Source organism: Camellia sinensis, chromosome 4 (assembly GCF_055761805.1).
Source record: "Camellia sinensis isolate YWXY chromosome 4, ASM5576180v1, whole genome shotgun sequence".
Taxonomy (NCBI): Eukaryota; Viridiplantae; Streptophyta; class Magnoliopsida; order Ericales; family Theaceae; genus Camellia; species Camellia sinensis.
Window position 1 is genome coordinate 220616731 of NC_138964.1, and position 19160 is coordinate 220635890.

General features: G+C 38.5%; 1 protein-coding gene across 18 annotated transcripts; it reads right to left on the bottom strand.

Annotated features, from left to right (window-relative positions):
- Nucleotides 1–1388: 1388 nt before the first annotated feature.
- On the bottom strand, nt 1389–19038 carry LOC114316258 (transposon Ty3-I Gag-Pol polyprotein). 18 transcript variants are annotated; one of them, XR_014365492.1, is made up of 6 exons: nt 18686–18822; nt 18412–18560; nt 17377–17537; nt 17128–17169; nt 16119–16220; nt 1389–7516 (listed from the first exon to the last, which is right to left on the bottom strand). XR_014365492.1 is itself a non-coding variant. In XM_082922794.1 (6 exons), the coding sequence occupies exons 1-5, from the start codon at nt 18748–18750 to the stop codon at nt 7268–7270; spliced, it is 666 nt and encodes a 221-aa protein (XP_082778920.1). In that variant the 5' UTR covers nt 18751–18822; the 3' UTR covers nt 1389–7137; nt 7235–7267. The 18 variants fall into 18 exon arrangements, 13 of the variants coding, with proteins under 13 accessions (XP_082778920.1, XP_082778917.1, XP_082778914.1 ...); XR_014365491.1 differs by having other exon boundaries at nt 16119–16229; XM_082922794.1 differs by lacking the exon at nt 16119–16220 and having other exon boundaries at nt 1389–7137; nt 7235–7516.
- Between the last annotated feature and the right edge of the window lie 122 nt (nt 19039–19160).

The window sequence follows — 19160 nt, forward strand, 5'->3', positions numbered from 1 at the left end:
TAATTATAAAAAAATTGATCAACAATTAACTGATCCAGTTATTATTTCTCAGATTAATGAATTTCAATTAAAATTAGAAACAACTGTTTGTTCAACTTTACCTACTGCATTTTGGCATAGGAAAAAACATGTAGTCACATTATCATATATTAAAAATTTTAATGAAAAATAAATTCCTACTAAATCTTGACCTATTCAAATGAATCATGAATTACTTGAAATGTGTAAAAAGGAAATCAATGAATTATTAAAAAATAGAATAATTAGTCCAACTAAATCACCATGGTCTTGTCATGTTTTTTATGTTAATAAAAATGCTGAATTGGAACGAGGTGTCCCTCGCTTAGTCATCAATTATAAACCATTAAATAAAGTGTTAGAATGGATCCGATATCCTATTCCTAATAAAAAAGATTTGATTAAAATACTCAGTCAAGCTATCATTTTTAGTAAATTTGATTTAAAAAGTGATTTTTGGCAAATTCAAATTCATCCTACTGATAGATATTCAAATGGCACTATGATATTTCTGATGATGTTGTTTACCGCCAACATTCTGTTAAATGGTGGGATAAATTCACAGTGCATCGCATTGTTAAAATTGTCCAATCTGAATTCCCAATTAACAAGCATGCTCCTATTCCTGCTATGGTTAAAGCTCAGCAGAACCTAACTGCTTCAATCACTCAAGGAAGCCAACTTCCTACAATCAACCTTGGAAGCCCCTTATCTAGTGGTCCCAAGCCCAAATCATCCAAGTCAAAGAAGAAATCCAAGGCTGCTCCTCCAGTCCAGCCCAAAACTGATAAATCATAATCCAAGGCTAAGTCCAAAGCTCCAACAGTACCGGCTCAGCCCAACGATCAATCCAAATTAACCCGATCAAAGCCCATGGTTAAACCTGGATCATCTAGCGATCAACTGCTGCAAATGGCCCGTCTCTTAATGGATCAGGCCCAAGCCCAATTAAAAGATGAACCGTTTGAAGATGAACCTCCTGCACCGGCCCAAAAGACCAGTTTAGAAGAAAGTTCAGACAGTTCAAACTCCTCTAAAGAATTAACTAATCAAAATCCATATGGACCCGAATTTCAAGATGCACAAGATCCATATGCATAATCACCATTGGATTCCATATAGATATAAATTAGTTTCAATCAATACTCTTTTGAGAAAAGCTGCCAATTTGTATTGATTCCCTGATCACATGTCTCCATCGGAAGTAATGAATAGTAAAAAGTCACTGTTCACTTTTACTGTTCATCAATCAACAAAGTCAAAAGCTACTTCAACTTTTGTCAATCAACCGAAAGCATCCAACATCCTGCTTTTGTCCATGTGCTGCCAGCTGCTCTCATGATCAACCAAATCACATGCTACATAGTTCATTTTCTTTTCTATATAATGTAATCACTTATTCATTTGAAATCAGAGTTGGATTCGAAACTATCTGAGTGAAAACCAACACTTAGTCAAATAATTAATTGATTGAATGTATTTGCAAGCAATCCAGTGTTACTACATATACGCTTGTTAAACAATTGTAAGTTATTTTCTAATAAAATATTTTAAATTAATTTTTGTAAATTAATGTATTTTGTGTGCACATTATTCTGAATTTCCATCTTCATTTCTGTATTTCCATCTCTGCGCTGCTTCCCCTTATATATATATATATATATATTTTTTTTTTTGTGCTTAGAAACGCCCGAAGGCTACAGAGAAACATCAACAGAAAGTAATTCTGAGAGAACAGTAAGGGGATCTACAACCTAATCAAAAGGAAAAACACCATGAAGATAAGCTCTTGATAGCCAGTAAGCTACTCCGTTGGCTTCCCTTGGAATCCAAGCAAATGAGGCTTGTAAGGATAATCCCAAGACCTGAACATCATGGTTAATAGCAGAGCAGTCCCACAGAAGGACAAGCTCAGAAACACACAATGCAATCACTTCTTTGTTGTCACTTTCTACTTGAATATTCGAAAGACCCAGAGATTGGAGGAATAGATAAGCCAAGAGAATAGCATGTGCTTCTCATTGTCTAACCGAAGAAGAGTAGATAGTGGAGACTACTCCATCAACAAGCTTTCCTTGGTCATCCCTTAAAATAACAGTCATTGTCGTTCTGCCATCATAAAGAGAGAAGCTGGTGTCACAATTAATCTTCATAGAGCCAGAAATAGGTCGAACTCAACTGTAATGAGAGTTATCCGAAGGAAAACGTTGTTGAGAAGTCGCTTTAGATTGACGCAGAACATGTTAAACTTCCCACCAAGAAGCACTGGCCCGCCGAACGACCTGCTACGGGTTTACACAACCATGGTTGAACACCCACGCATTTCTGGCTTTCGAAATACACCAACCAACCAAGACAGCTCGACTCACCACCTCCCTTCGATCATGATCATTTGAGCAAGTTTGCATTAAGGAGACGGTCCACTGGAGAGCTGAAACAATTGGGTCACTCCCATTCTGGAGTCCCAGATTACACCCAAACCAAATAGCTCTCGCCCAACTGCACTGGAAAAGAAGGTGTTCAATGGACTCGGTACAATGTTGACAGACAAGGCAACATGGAGAGGGAGCACATTTCCGACGAATAAATTTTCTTTGGTCGCTAGTCGGTTGCTACAAACCTGTTACCACAAGTTTCAAATTTTCGAGGGTATCTTTAAAGATCAAATGAATTTCTAGAAATTCTTAGGAGGAAGCTAAGAGGTAGCTTGCTGCTTGGAGTTTTTTTTTTTGCCACCTGGTAACCACTTTTGACTTCATAAATGCCTTTGCCAATGTAGTGCCATATCAACGTATTATCTTGGCCCGCCACGGAGATGAGAATGGCAGAAATATTCTTAACATCCTCTTTGTTGACAATCCCCATTAGTTTTTCTCTGTCCCAAATATTACGATTTTGAATGATTGCATCCCCAACCCATTGCACTTGGCACCCAACTGGTTTCAAACTTTGAGGAGTAAAATGAATAGAACAAGGAATCCATTAATCTTTCCAAAATCTGATAGACTGACCATTTCCAACTTGCCACCTAAGGCCTTTACGAAGAAGGTCTCTCTCTTGAATAATGCTTGACCAAGCCCAAGAGGCCCTTCTCCTGAGGCCAGCTGAGAGAACATCCGAAGAAGGATAGTAGAGTCCTTTCAGAAATTAAGCACAAAGGGAATTGGGATATTTTAACAATCTCCAAGCTTGTTTTGTTAGAAGAGCTAGATTGAAAGCTTTAAAGTCTCGAAATCCCATTCCCCCTTGGGATTTGGCTAAAGAGAGATGCTCCCAACTCGCCCAGTGGATTCTTCTGTCCTCCAGGTCTCCAACCCACTAGAAATTGCTCGTATAAGAGTTAGAGTAATCGCTAAATTTCTTTAGGAGAACAAAACACGACATGGCATAGGTTGGAATTGCTTGGACCACTGCTTTCATAAGAGTTTCCCTGCCGATTTGTGACAATAAGCTTTGCTTCCACCCTTGCATTTTCTGAACAGCTTTGTCAATGAGAAAGTTATAAGCCTTAGGCTTTGACTTACCCCAACATCAAGGCAAACCTAGGTATTGAGAAATCTGTTGGTTAGGAGAAATACCCAAGAGACCACAAATATCTAGACGTACTGGAACAAGAGTGTTGGAGGAGAAAACAATCCTAGATTTGGCAAAGTTAATGAGTTGACCTGAGGCTAGGCAATACGAATCCAGAATCTGTTTCAAAGCTTGACATTCCGTCACATCCACCTTAGCAAATAAAAGTGCATCATCTGTAAAGAATAAATTGGTTAAAATAGGGCTGCTGTGTTTGATTTTGAGCCCCATGATACGCTGGTCCTAGAGACTTTTGGTCAAAGAAACAGAGAGGGCATCAGCCACCAGTACAAAAAGATACGAGAAAAGAGGGTCACCTTGCCGTAAGCCCCAAGTGGGGAGAAAAGAGGTACGTTTCATACCATTAGTAAAGACAGAGAAGGAAATTATCGTAACAATTGCCATAATCCATTGAATCCATTTTGCATCAAACCCCATCCTGACTAAGAAGGTATATAAAAAATCCCATTGAACTCTATCATATGCCTTATTAAAGTCCAGCTTCATTGCCATTACACCTGCAGCCCCACTCCTCTTAATTTTTAAGTGATGAAACACTTCATGAGATACAATTATATTATCCTGAATCATGCAACCAGGGACGAAAGTCGATTGTTGGGGAGAAACCACTAGTTGAAGGACAGGTTTGAGTCTATTTGCCAAGATCTTAGTAATGATTTTTAAATTAAAGTGCACAGGCTGATGGGGTGGTATTGAGAAAGCGTTACTAGGTTTGGAACTTTAGGTATAAGTACTAAGTTAGTGTGATTCTATTCCCGAAGAAGATATCCATTCTCAAAGAAACTCCGGACTGCTTTGCACACGTCTGCCCCGATGACATCCTAGTACTGGTGGTAGAAAATCCTAGAAAAACCATCCGGACCCGGAGCTTTCAGATGACCCAATTGAAAGGCTGCCTTTTTTATTTCAGAGTCTGACATAGGCATGGTGAGGTTGAAGTTCATTGTAGCTGTAACCGATTGTCTAACCCCTTGCAAAGCAATGTTCATATCCCTTAGAGCCGCACTCTGGAACAGATTAGAGAAATAATCTAAGAGGTAAGTGTTTATCTCCTCATCTGTAGTCAACTAGTGCCCATCATCATTCTGAAGAGTAATTAACTGATTTCACTGCCTTCTTTGAGTAATTGATGCATGAAAAAAAGAAGAATTATGATCACCATATTGTAACCATTGGACTCTGGATCGCTGGTGTAAAAACATCTCTTCTCAAAGCATAGTGTCAGAAAGTTCATCTTGAAGAAAACGCTGGGCATTTGTGTTTTCCTCAGAAAGGGGGGAAGCTTGTATTCTAGCCAATTGCTCTTTTTCAGAGAGAGGATTTTAAGTTTGTTGTTGCCAAATTCACCAAAACTCCAAGCTTTGAGTCCCACTCGGCAAGTCTTGAGTTTTTGACAAAATCAAAACATTGGTGATCTCGAATGAGACATCTGCCAATGGTCTTGAATAACAATTTTGCAATTTAGGGAGCTAGTTCACATTGATTCAAACTTGAAAAGACGAGGAACTCTATTTGGTGGAATACAGGTATTGAGCAAGAGTGGGCAATGGTCCAAGCGAATATAATATCATGGAACACTTGTGCAAATGGGAATAACTCTCTCCAAGCCATAGTGGAGATAACCCGATCAATGCGCTTCCGGATAATACTCGTCCCCATATGATTGTTCGGCTATGTGAAAGAATTACCTTTTAATTCGAGATCCATGAGAGTGCACTCATTCATAACAAATTGAAATTTTTTGATTCTGTGTAGATTTGGCATGGACCCCCATTCTTTCTCCAATATTGAGCCAATCTCATTACCATCTCTTGGAGACTTCTCATGAAAGGTACTAGGGACCTAAGATAGCAAATCTATTGACTCCACCCTTTCAAAGAGCTCATCCCGAATCTCCACATTGAATAGGCCTTAGGGTTCAAGCATACTAGCAGAGTTCCTTTTAGGCTTGGGAGGTCTACCCACTTTACCCTTTCTAGCTTGAGGTTTTCCAACGATAGGCAGAGGGAAAAGAAATGGGGGAGGAAGTTGATTTAAGGGAAGGTTCAGATCTTTAAAAGACTCATGGGCTAGCTTGATAGTTTTTGTGGGGTGTGGGCTAATCAAATCCTCTTCATTGGCCTTTCTTTTTAAAGATAGTCCATGAAAAGCATTAGATAGGAAGTGGGTTGGAAGTCCTTTACACAGGGGTAGGGCTTTTGGTGAAGAAGTTAGGCTAGAGGAAAGGCTGCTATCCAGCAATGGGCTTGGGCATTTAGACACGAGTGAATGTGGGCTGTATAAGGAGTTGGGGCTATCCTTAGAAGGCTCAGTAACGTAATAGGCTGGCCCAGATTGGTTAGGCCCAATCTTAGTGATAATAAAAGGTAGAGGTGGTGGTAAAGATACCTTAGATGGTGACAAAAGATGGAGATTTGTAGGTAGTGGAGCGTGCTCCTTAACCCCAGCTATATCCCCTATTGTTCCACGTGGCGGACATAGTGGCAACTTAGCCTGGACAACCTGTTTTGTAGGAGGAGAGAACGATAGTGGCAATCATGCACCATTACCCGCAGTATTGGTTTGGCCAATCTCCGGCTCTGCCCTCAGGCCCTCCCTGCTCTCCGATTGAGCGTTAGAATTATGTCGGAGTAACGAACATAATCCAATTTGTCACGACCCAAACCTGCCGCTATAACTTTAGTGTCGTAACCAACTACTAATCAAAGATTACTAAAGGCCTAACTAAATAGATTAAATAAACGGGTCTAGCGGATACTAATTATAAAATAAGAGTAACCGTCCAATGAGCTGTGAAAACTTTCATGAGACCAAATGACCAACTCCATATATACATAGATTAACATATACATCAAGTCAGAAGAATCCCCAGTCTCAATACATGCAAAAGCAAAATAAAACTGAACACAACAGAGGAACGATGCGCGAAAGGGTGAATACCGGTCACCTAAAAACTCTGACAGATGGGAACCTTATAGTAAGGCATAGAGGTTAGCTTGACAAAACCAAAGCAAGGTCGACGCCACTATGTCATTTCCTAAACTGGATCACCTACATAATATATCAAAATATGAGCTAGAGCCAAGTGAATAACAATTGCGTAAAGATGTTCTAAATGATGAACATAATGTAAAGCAAATTACATATTGAGCAGGTTCTTATTACATATAGAAAGCATAATATAATACGTGGTACATCCATAAGCAATAAGTACAAGCGGTCTAGAAGACCAAATAGGCGGTCATGAAGACCAAAGATCAGATATGATGGCCATCACTATGGTAAACAGGAGTCCCATGAATTGGAATTGACAGAGATCTTTGTAATCATGTGCACAGATGCTAAGGATGCCAGGATAAACAGTGTAAGCAAAATTAGAATCATCATTCATAAATATAAGAAAACATATCAGAACAAAGCATAATTTTACAGTAGGAAAAAGGTACTTTAAATTAAACATATCTTTATAACAGTGTTACTCACAGTTGGCTTCGTGATGCAGGTGACTGGAACGTGGCTTTTGACCTACATAGACAGATATAAGCGTAGCACACTTAATTCGCCATATAACCAGCTAATTAGTTTTACTACTTAGGAATTGATTGCTCTAAATGTCTTTTACTTTCATTTAATGCCCATGCAGTGTAAATGGACGTCAATTACGGATGCAAATCACGCTAACGGAGGCCTGGGAGTGGGGTAAACAAAGTAGAAAAGTGAAACCGATGCTACCAAACAGTTGCATGTGCAGGACTTTCTCTGCACGTGCGCTGCACGTGTGCCACCAGGTGCTTTCTATGCAGAATGCTCCCTGCACCTCCCCTGTTATCCGCATGTGTGAGCTTGCCCGCCGTACGTGCGGTTCTGGGTGTTCCAGAACCGTATTTCTGTTTTGTTTTATGAGCTTCAAACCACCAAAAATCAAACCCAAATTCAATCAAATCAAAGGCTAAAAGTTAAAAAACATGGTGTATAAACAATTACCAAGTTCAAACGAAAAATAGAACTTTAAATTCAAACTCAAGTTCCACAATCTCACAAACAACTTCAAGGTTAAAGAGAAAACAAAACCTGTGCATATGGAAATTCTATGTTTCAACAAAACCATGGAAATCTAGCTTACAGTCATGTAAGACCAAGTAAATGAGCTTGAGTAATGCCATTCAGGCAAGGATATGGAAGAATTCCTCCTGTTAGGGTTATAACAGAACTTATACTACCCAACTCCTCACTCTCTCCCTCAATTCCATGAATTCAAGATGAAAATTCATTCTCATGCAAGAAATTAGAAAGAACGCTTACCTTAATGAGTAAATTTGATGAAGTTGCTTCAATTTCTCCTCTTCTCCTTTACCTTCCTCTCTTCTCTTCTTGTTTACTCACTCAAACTCTAGAACACTTTTTAACACTCCCAGGTTCTCTCTCTCTCTCTCTCTCTCTCTCTCTCTCTCTCTCTCTTATTGAGTTCAACATATATATATATGAGTAATGATTCATCCCCCCTTTTTCCCCCACCCCCTTTGACCCCCTCTCTCTCTCATTGGTTACCTTTTCTTTTTCTTTTTCTTTTTTTTCCCGCTCCTCCAATCACCCCCTGCCACATAGCAAAGGGGGTGAAGGGGTGACCCCCAAAAGGGGGTCCCAAGCATTATTCTATATACATATCTATATCTAAGTTACTTGACTTGGATTAATTAAATAAGAGCCTCGTTACTTGAATTACCTAGCTAATTAATTAAATTACTACTTGACCTAATTAAGGTGAACTAACTTTATTCACTATTCGTTAATTCATAACCCTACGATTTAACGAATCAGACTGGTCTTTTTCATAAATGAACATATCTGTCAACAAACATGATGCACATAACACATAAATAAGCATAATGCATAGATAAATGTATAATTAAGATTAATCATAAAATTAACGGCTAAGTAAGAGGTGGGAGTTATAGTCTCTCTCCCTTAGAACGTTTGGTCCTCCAAACTCAAGTACCTTCTTCAGTGAAGAGTGCAGGGTCTGATGGAAACAGTTCAAGGTATTTCTCTTGCATATCCACTTCTCTTTCCCAAGTTGCATTTATGCCACTGTGGTTTTGCTAGTCTACCTGTACTTACGAAATGTCTTTATTCCTCAACTTCTTAATACGACGACTAATAATCTGGATGGGCCGTTCTGTATATGTATAGTCATTACTCATAAGTATCTGAGTAGGTTTAATAACTTGTTGAGAGTCTAAAATAGATTCTCTTAACATGGAAATATGGAAAATGTTATGCATGTGTTCCATATCCGGAGGTAGGGCTACTTGGTACACCACTAGACTTAGTTTCTTAATGACCTCATACGGTTCGATGTATCGAGGTGCTAACTTACCGTTAGTTACAAAACGAGTGTGTCCCTTCATTGGCGTAAATTTGATAAAAACATGGTTTCCTCCTTTATATTTTCCTTCTCGTCTACGCACGTCAGCATAACTTTTCTGTCGACTTTGTGTTGTTTTTAATCGCTGCTGGATCAACTTCACTTTCTTTGTAGTCTCTTGCACAAGTTCGGGTCCCAATAACAGTCTATCTCCATCCTCAGCCCAACAGATAGGTGACTGGCATTTCCTGCCATAGAGAGCCTCGCATGGTGCTATGCCAAGACTCGAGTGATAACTATCGTTGTATGCAAATTCAACTAATGGCAAATATGTCTCCAAGTTTCCCTGAAAATCTAGCACACACATATGTAGCATATCCTCTAGTGTTTGTATCGTCCTTTCTGATTGGCCATCTGTTTGCGGATGATATGCGCTACTCAACCTTAATTCTGTTCCCATTATTTTTTGCAAACTTTGCCAAAATCTTGAAGTGAACTTTGGATCTCTATCAGACACAATCGATACGGGCACTCCATGCAATCTCGCAATCTCATTCATATACAGGGTAACCAGTTTATCCACGTTATATGACGTTTTGACAAGCAAGAAATGGGCAGGTTTTGTTAATCGGTCTACAATTACACAAATAGAATCCATACCTTTATTAGAGCGAGGCAAGCCAACCACAAAATCCATTGTGATATGTTCCCATTCCACTCCGGTATTGGTAATAGCTGAAATAATCTTACGGGTCGTTGATGTTCTGCCTTAACTTGCTGGCATTGCAAACACTTGGATACAAATTCAGCAATTTCCTTTTTCATTCCCGGCCACCAAAAATTCTTCTTTAGGTCTTGATACATTTTTGTGTTCCCCGAATGGATAGAGAAATTGGAACTGTGGGCTTTTTGGAGGATCCCTTTTTTCAAATCACTGTTGTTTGGTACACATAACCGTCCTTGAAATTTAAGTGTAGCACTCTCAAAATTGAATCCCGGTCTAGGTTTAAATTCCCATTCATCTACTATTTTCTTGAGGAACTCATCTTGCAATTGTTTCTTTTTGATCTCTTCAACTATTGCCAGCTCATGCAACACTGTTTTCTGTCCAGTGAGTAAACAAGCTAAGTTTCCCATGAATTTTCGGCTAAGGGCATCGGCCACCGTGTTAGCTTTTCCAGGATGATACATATTTTGCAGATCATAATCCTTTATCAGCTCTAGCCATCTACGTTGTCTCATATTTAGCTATTTCTGAGTAAAGAAATATTTCAAACTTTTGTGATCCGTATACACCTCACATGTAGCCCCATACAAGTAGTGACGCCAAATTTTTAATGCAAAAATCACTGCAGCTAGTTCCAGATCACGAGTCGGGTAACTCTTTTCATGCGGTCTTAACTGACGGGAAGTATAGGCAATCACCTTTCCGTTTTGTATCAACACGCATACCAAGCCTATATAAGAGGCATCACTATAAATGGTAAAGCCATTCGTTTCGGAAAGTAAAGTGAGGATCGGCACCGTTACAAGTCTTGTCTTTAACTCTTGAAAAGCTTGCTCTTGTGGTTCTGTCCATTCGAATGATACTCCCTTTTGTGTCAATTGAGTGAGTGGCAAAGCAATTTTTGAGAAATCCTTCACAAATCTGCGATAGTATCCAGTTAGGCCTAAGAAATTGCAAACTTTTGTCACATTCGTTGGTCTCAGCCAATTTACAACAGCCTCTATCTTTTGTGGATCAACAGGGATAACCTCTTTCGTTATCACATGTCCCAGAAACATCGCACTATCCAGCTAAAATTCACATTTCGACCATTTAGCATACAATTTTTTCTCCCTCAATGTTTGAAGAGCAAGTCTTAAGTGGTGTTCATGTTCCTCCTTGCTTTTGGAGTAAATTAGGATGCCATCAATAAAAATCACAATGAATTCATCAAGGAACGGCTTAAAAACTCTGTTCATTAGATCCATAAAAGCAACTGGTGCATTAGTAACCCCAAAAGGCATAACGAGGAATTCATAATGACCGTATCTTGTTTGAAAGGCAGTTTTCTCCACATCTTCAGCTTTAACTTTTAACCGGTGATACCCAAATCACAGGTTAATTTTAGACAATACTTGTGCCCCTTTGTAGTTGGTCAAACAAATCATCAATACGTGGCAACGGGTACTTATTCTTGATTATCACCTTATTTAACTCCCGATAATCAATACAGAGCCTTAGGATTCCATTCTTCTTCTTAACAAATAACACTGGAGCACTCCACGGAGATGTACTAAGCCTGATAAATTTCTTATTCAACAATTCTTGTAACTAAGTTTTTAACTCTTTTAACTTGGTAGTTGACATCCGGTATGGGGTCTTGGAAATTGGTTGCGTACCCTGTGAAGCCCCTGAACTATGTATTCACTTTAATGACCCTAATGTTTGAATTATTTTCTTAAAGCCCTTCGGTTACTTGAATTAATTCGAATCTTGTTGGTTAGCATTACTATTTTTTTTATTTATGACAAAAACAAGAATTTCCCTAGCCGGAATAAGTTCCCTAACCTAATTTAATTCTACATAAGTTACATGTATTTAACTACAAGCCCTCACTCTTTATTTAAATTCAAAACTTACCCCAAACTAATACTTGTACCTTGTACACCTTGAAGTACCATCAATCATGTAATATATATATATATATATGTATACTAGTACCTAAAATGATTAAAATAATAACCCATCACACTCCCCCAAGGTTGGCCACCCTAGAGAATAGAGAAGAGCCAATTTTCAAGATTCATGATGAAGATATTCTAGGAAACCCAAACCTAGTACCATAGACCTAGGTTGCTAATTCCAAAACTAGTTCCATTCTAACTAGTATTGACCTAATCCTTGAGTAAGCCTCCCAAATCATCCCTACTTCCTTTAAAATTTCAAACAAATCCTAACCTTTCCATCCATTTCCAACTAATGGGCTTTTAGGACTTTTCCCCCCCAAAATTGCCTATAAATACCAACCTCCCCTAAGCTTGGCAAGCACAAACACCACACCACACACACACATTCGGTTAGAGAGAGGGAGGAGAGCAAGAGAGAGAAGTCAAGAGGAGAGAAGGAGGAAGAATAGAGCTTTCTTGTGCAAGCTTAGTAGGTAAGCCACAAACACAACCTTCTCTTTCATTTTTCATTTTTTTTTAATACATGTTTCTAAGTGTTCTAAATAATGTTTTCAGATCTTTTATTACTGAGTTCTCATGTTAAAAATGCTAAGGGTTGAGTATTGATTCCATCTCTCTTGTATTTTCCCCATTTTGGCACAAAACCATTTTCTTTTTGTACCAATCTCTCAACTTTTCAAGGGCACTCTTTCAAACAAACTTTATGAGTTAAACATGTGATAGTTAGCATATTTTCTTCACAAAAGAAATGAATCCTTCCCTTGGTAGAACCCATTTTTCATAAATCTTCTTGTTTTGGGCAAAGCGCCCTAGAACCTGTTTTTGCAGCCCACTTCCAGAAATTCTAGGAAAATGTACAAAATTATTCTGGACCTCTATTTTATGTCAAAAACTTCCTTAAGGTGTTATCTTTCAACTAAAATTTGTTTCATCGAAAAACATTAAGCGGTTTGCAAGAAAATCAATTTTTCGTAACGGTCGACGGATCTGGACAGAACCTGGACAGCGCTGGAATATTTTCTAAATAACTTAAAATTTGAAAAAGCAATCCCATTTCCGAAAAATGTTCTAGAAACTAGATCAAATCCTCTACGAGCCATAGGAAGGCCGAGTCCGGTGAAAGGTCTAAAATAGTCTTTACATTTTAATCTTTATGCGATGCTAAATTTGGAAACTGCGATATGTGTGGATGTTTTATGCCCTTGAGTTCATGAGATTGCTTATTAGCTTATGATCATATCTTGGCATGATATTATATGTGTTGTGGTTATGCTATTTACCTTTCTCATCTTAAGAATGCATGCTTATATGGATATTATTGTCTTGTAAGTTGGACTAGGCTTGTTTTAAAACATTTAATTCAAACGGGAAACCTAATGGGGAGGGTAATGGGTTTTCGAGCACTTGAGTAATGAAAAGATGAGAATATGTGATATATGGATTGTTGGGATGTGTTCCCTATTTGAAAGTTAAAGCCTTGCGCAAGTGGTTTTTCGGAACCCTTGAACGGAACGGTTGTATTCGGACCCTAGGTGGTTTGGAGTAAGGAGGGATTCGGGCAAGGCCCTATTTTACCGTCTCTTTTGAGGCCCTGCGGTTGGCGCTACACGGTACATAATCTTTGGTAGGCATCCGAGGTTAGGTCTGCAACAAAGCAGCAAAAGAGGGAGCATACCGAATAATAAGCGTCCGATTCTTGTGGTTGGAAGGACGAAATCTCTTTGGGGAATTTCTAATTTGCTAACATCTAACTTAACCCTTTATTTATTTATCGAAGTATCATGCTTTATTACTTGATGTTATAATTGTGATGTGTATTGGACTGGAAAAAAGGAGTAGGGTGTGTGTGTGTTTACTGGGCATTCAAAGCTCACGGCGTATCATGCCAGGTGACGAAGCGGAACTCATAGCTGGAGACAACGAGCCCGAAACTTTTGAAGACTTTTGGCTATCTTAGAAAAATTAGAAGTTTCTTTTTGGATGTTTTGTAAAGACTCATTTGAAGATTTAAGCTTTCTTTTGGGATGTAATGTACTGGAACCATCTTTTGAATTATATACATATTGTGGTTGTTATGTATTTATATTCTATGTTTGAACCTTACTGTTGCTTATGAGACCTTGTGTCAATACTTTTTAAGATCTGTTAAAAGGGTAGTGCGCTGTCTAAGAAAGCTGAACTTAGAAGGGAGGCTAATTTGACTCCTCCGGCTATTTGGGATTTTACTTGGTTATTGACCATAGGACTCATTAGTGACTCTTCCTTGACTACAACCTATGGTGTAGAATCGGGGCGTCACATACCCGATACTATCTCAATAGTGAACTTAATTTCTCTATCAACTAGATTCCCTGGCAAATCATCTGGAAACACATCTGGGAACTCTTTCACCAGAGGAATGCTATTCATACTAGGTTTAGTTGTAGTTGGTACCATTAACACAGAACGTAAAAATCCTTTACAACCCTTATTAATCAGTCTATTTGCTTTCATGGAGGAAATCAAATATGGAGATATGACACTATCTTCATTAAATGTAAATTCAGGCCTTTCAAGTAAACGAAACACAACTTGTTTAGTTGAGCAATCAATTGTAGCACAATATTTTGCTAACCAATCCATCCCCAAGATTACATCAAAATATGCAATGTCTAAAGGTAACAAATTTACATACAAACTCATGCCTCCAATAATGATCTCACATGCAGGATACATGGATGCACAGATCATAGCTCTTCCCGCCAGAGAGGTTACAACTAATACATATTTCATTGGTTCCAAGGGTCTAAATAATTTTGGAGCAAAAACATAGGACACGAAAGAATATGTAGATCTCGAATCAATTAACACATAAGCATTCTGAGAACAGATAGGAAGAATACCTAACACAACTGTCTTTGTAGTTTGCACATCACCCGGTACCAATGCAAAAACCCATTCTTGCTTTAGAGTTTCCTTCCCCGTAGCTACTTTCGAATTTACTCTTTGTGTTGACACTGATGCAGTTGAGCTAGCCCTAGGCTAGCTTGTGCTTTGGGACACTAAAGGGAAATCCTTGATTATATGGCATGTTTTTCCACACCGGAAACATGCGCCAGAAATCATGTGACAAACTCTCTTATGTCTTTTCCCACACTCTGGGCAGATGGGTGTATCATTTCCTTGGCTTGCGCTAGTAGATGATCCTATATTCTGCCTCTTGTTCGGTGGAGTGTTGAAGTTGTTCCGACCCTTCTTGAAATTAGATCCCGATTTCTTACCCTTCCATTCAATCATCGGTGTCTTTACTTGTCTTAGTGCAGCAACATTCGTCTCAGCTACAATGGCTCCATCCAAAACATTAACATATTTTTCTAACTTGAGTACATTAATTCGATCAAGAACCTCAACATCCAAACTGCCTTCAAACTTTCTGGCTTTCTTATAATCGGTGTCTACCATATGTGGCGCATACTGCCCAAGCTCTATGAATTTGGCTTCATACTTTGCTACTGACATAGTACCCTGCTTTAGCTGCTCAAATTCTATTACTTTGTGGTCTCTCACACATTGTGGAAAATATTTTTCATAAAAAACTTCCTTAAACTGTGCCCAAGTCATGGTAGTTTGTTGATTCCGGACAAGCATCCACCACCTTCTCGCTTCCTCTTACAAAGTAAAAATTACTAACAAGACCTTTTGCTCTTCGGTACATGGGAATACTTCGAATAACTTTTCAATCTCCAAAATCCAAGCTTTAGCTTTCAACGGTTCAAGGCCTCCCAGAAAAATAGGCAGTTTCAGTTTGTTAAACTTCTGTGTTAGGGTAATAATGTCACCATTGTTAGGTAGCTCCACTAGAATTGGTAGCAGAGGTGGGGGTGGAAATGGCTGTCTCTGTTGTTGCCTTAACGTTTCTGTCAATAATTCTCCCATTCGCTCTAGCTGGTCCATTCTTGCATCAGAAGACTCAGATGTCTTTGTAGGTCTTGTTTATTTTATTGGTCTATAGGTAAATAGAGTGATAATAAACATAGGACACATAAAGTTCACACTTGTAGTATTAACACACAAGCACATCACAACATACCACACACACTCACACATGCAGACAACAATGTCCTACTTTCCTTTCTAGGACATTTTTATAACTCATTTGGACGTGTGTGTGCGGTACAACTCGTATCCTGATACCACTCTGTCACGACCCAAACCTGCCCCTATAGGCTTAGTGTCGTAACCAGCCAATAATCTAAGATTACCAAAGGCCTAACTGAACAGATTAAATAAACAGGGCTAGCGGAAGTTAATTATAGAATAAGAATAACCGTCTAATGAGCTATGAAAACTTACATGAGACCAAATGACCAACTCCATATATACATAGATTAACATATACATCAAGTCATAAGAATCCCCAGTCTCAATACATGCAAAAGCAAAATAAAACTGAACACAACAGAGGAACGATGCGTGAAAGGGTGAATACCAGCCACCTCAAAACTCTGACAGATGGGAACCTTATAGTAAGGCACAGAGGTTAGCTTGACAAAACCAAAGCAAGGTCGACGCCACTATGTCCTTTCCTAAACTGGATCACCTACATAATATATCAAAATATGAGCTAGAGCCCAGTGAATAACAGCTGTGTAAAGGGGTTCTAAATGATGATCATAATGTAAAGCAAATTACATACTGAGCAGGTTCTTATTACATATAGAAAACATAATATAATACGTGGTATATCCATAAGCAATAAATACATGCGGTCTAGAAGACCAAATAGGCGGTTATGAAGACCAAAGATCAGATATGATGGCCATCACTATTAGGGGTGTGTACGGTGTGGTTCGGGCGGTTTAAGAGTAAAATTACAAACCGAATGGCGGGTTAGCGGATTGGCGGATTGACAAATTGCGGTTTGGGCGATTTTTGACGGATTGAACAATATTCTAACTAATTATCATACATTTGCATAACATATAACACTAATTTGTATAATATTTTTTAGATATATAACACAAAATAATTTTACATAATATGTTTCATATATATAACCGCTAATTTGTAATAAATTTCATACTTTAAATCTTTTTCACACTCATTTTTACATTGATATTTCATTGAAAGTTAAAAAAATTATATGTATTAACTTTAGCAGAGCGGAGCGGTTCAGTTGGTGGATTATAAATTTTAAAGTTTAAACCGCGGTTAGCAGTTCGAGCGGTGCGGATTGATGCGGATTGGTGCGGTTTTAGCGGATTGGGCGATATTTTGCACAGCCCTAATCACTATGGTAAACAGGAGTCCCATTAATTGGAATTGACAGAGATCTCTGTAATCATGTGCATAGATGCTAAGGATGCCAGGATAAACAGTGTAAGCAGAATTAGAATCATCATTCATAAATATAAGAAAACATATCAGAACAAAGCATAATTTTACAATAGGAAAAAGGTACTTTAAATTAAACATATCTTTATAACAGTGTTACTCACAGTTGGCTCCGTGATGCAGGTGACTGGAACGTGGCGTTTGACCTACATAGACAGATATAAGCGTAGCACACTTAATTCGCCATATAACCAGCTAATTAGTTTTATTACTTAGGAATTGATTGCTCTAAATGTCTTTTACTTTCATTTAATGCCCATGCAGTGTAAATGGACGTCAATTACGGATGCAAATCACACTAACGGAGGCCTGGGAGTAGGGTAAACGAAGCAGAAAAGTGAAACCGACGCTACCAAACAGCCGCATGAGCAGGACTCTCTCTGCACGTGTGCCACCAGGTGCTTTCTATGCAGAATGCTCCCAGCACCTCTCCTGTTGTCCATATGTGTGAGCCTGCCCGCCGCACGTGCGGTTCTGGGTGTTCCAGAATCGAATTTCTGTTTTGTTTTCTGAGCTTCAAACCACCAAAAATCAAACCCAAATTCAATCAAATCAAAGGCTAAAAGTTAAAAACACATGGTGTATAAACAATTACCAAGTTCAAACGAAAAATAGAACTTCAAATTCAAACTCAAGTTCCACAATCTCACAAACAACTTCAAGGTTAAAGAGAAAACAAAACTTGTGCATATGGAAATTCTATGTTTCAACAAAACCATGGAAATCTAGCTTACAATCACGTAAGACCAAGTAAATGAGCTTGAGTAATGCCATTCAGGCAAGGATATGGAAGAATTCCTCCAGTAAGGGTTATAACAGAACTTATACTACCCAACTCCTCACTCTCTCCCTCAATTCCATGAATTCAAGATGAAAATTCATTCTCATGCAAGAAATTAGAAAGAACACTTACCTTAATGAGTGAATTTGATGAAGTTGCTTCAATTTCTCCTTTTCTCCTTTACTTTCCCTTTTCTCTTCTTGTTTACTCACTCAAACTCTAGAACACTCATTAACACTCCCAGGTTCTCTCTCTCTCTCTCTCTCTTTCTCTCTTTCTCTCTCTTATTGAGTTCAACATATATATATATACATATCTATATCTAAGTTACTTGGATTAATTAAATGAGAGTCTCATTTCTTGAATTACCTAGCTAATTAATTAAATTACTACTTGACCTAATTAAGGTGAACCAACTCTACTCACCTAGTCCACTAGTTAATTTATAGCTCTACGATTTAACGAATCAAACAAGTATTTTTCATAAATGAACATATCTATCAACAAACATGTTGCACATAATATTTAAATAAGCATATAATGTATAGATAAATACATAATTAAGATTAATCATAAAATTAACAGCTAAGTAAGAGGCAGGCGTTACATAATTCATTAATCTGATGCCGGTAAAATTCCACTGGTAAACCTATGTTTCTGGCCACCCCAGTTCTCATCTCTAGACCATAACCAGATTGACGACCAGCCTCTCGGGACACAAATTTACACGAGTTTTTGTCATGGCCAATTCTTCCACTGTCATAGCAAAAGTGAGAGAGTCTTTCATACTTGAAGGAGATCGAGATCTCTTTCATCTCTGTTGATCTCTTAATCTGTCTTTGTAACTTAAACCCCCTAGGTAGAGAAAGTGTGATATTTACCTCCACCCAAATTCTGAGAAAACTACGAGAGAGTATAAGGCCATCATTTGGAGCTTCAATCCCATTGAGTTTTCCAATTGATTCCCAATTATCTATCGATTGCGTCTCGTTATTTTATCCATGGGAAGACCATGGACCTGAACCCAAAAGGCACAATAAGTAAACTCCATCTCAACTATTGTTTTATCAACAGTGAGTGGTTAAAGAACCAGAAGGTTACCCATAATAGACCAAGGGGCTGTTTTCAAGATCAAAGCTCTATCATCTTCATTCTGAAAACGAAACAAATAAATGTTATCAACCTAAGAAGAGATGGTCACCTCAGCCTAGTTTTCCAAGCGCCAAGAATAATACGAGAGACCGCTTGCTTGTTGAGAAGTTTTGGGACCAAAATCTTTCCAATCAGACATAGATTCGAGTTGTCAACACTCTCATCCATGCCTTCTTCCAACTCAATGGTGAAGGGATCGATCGG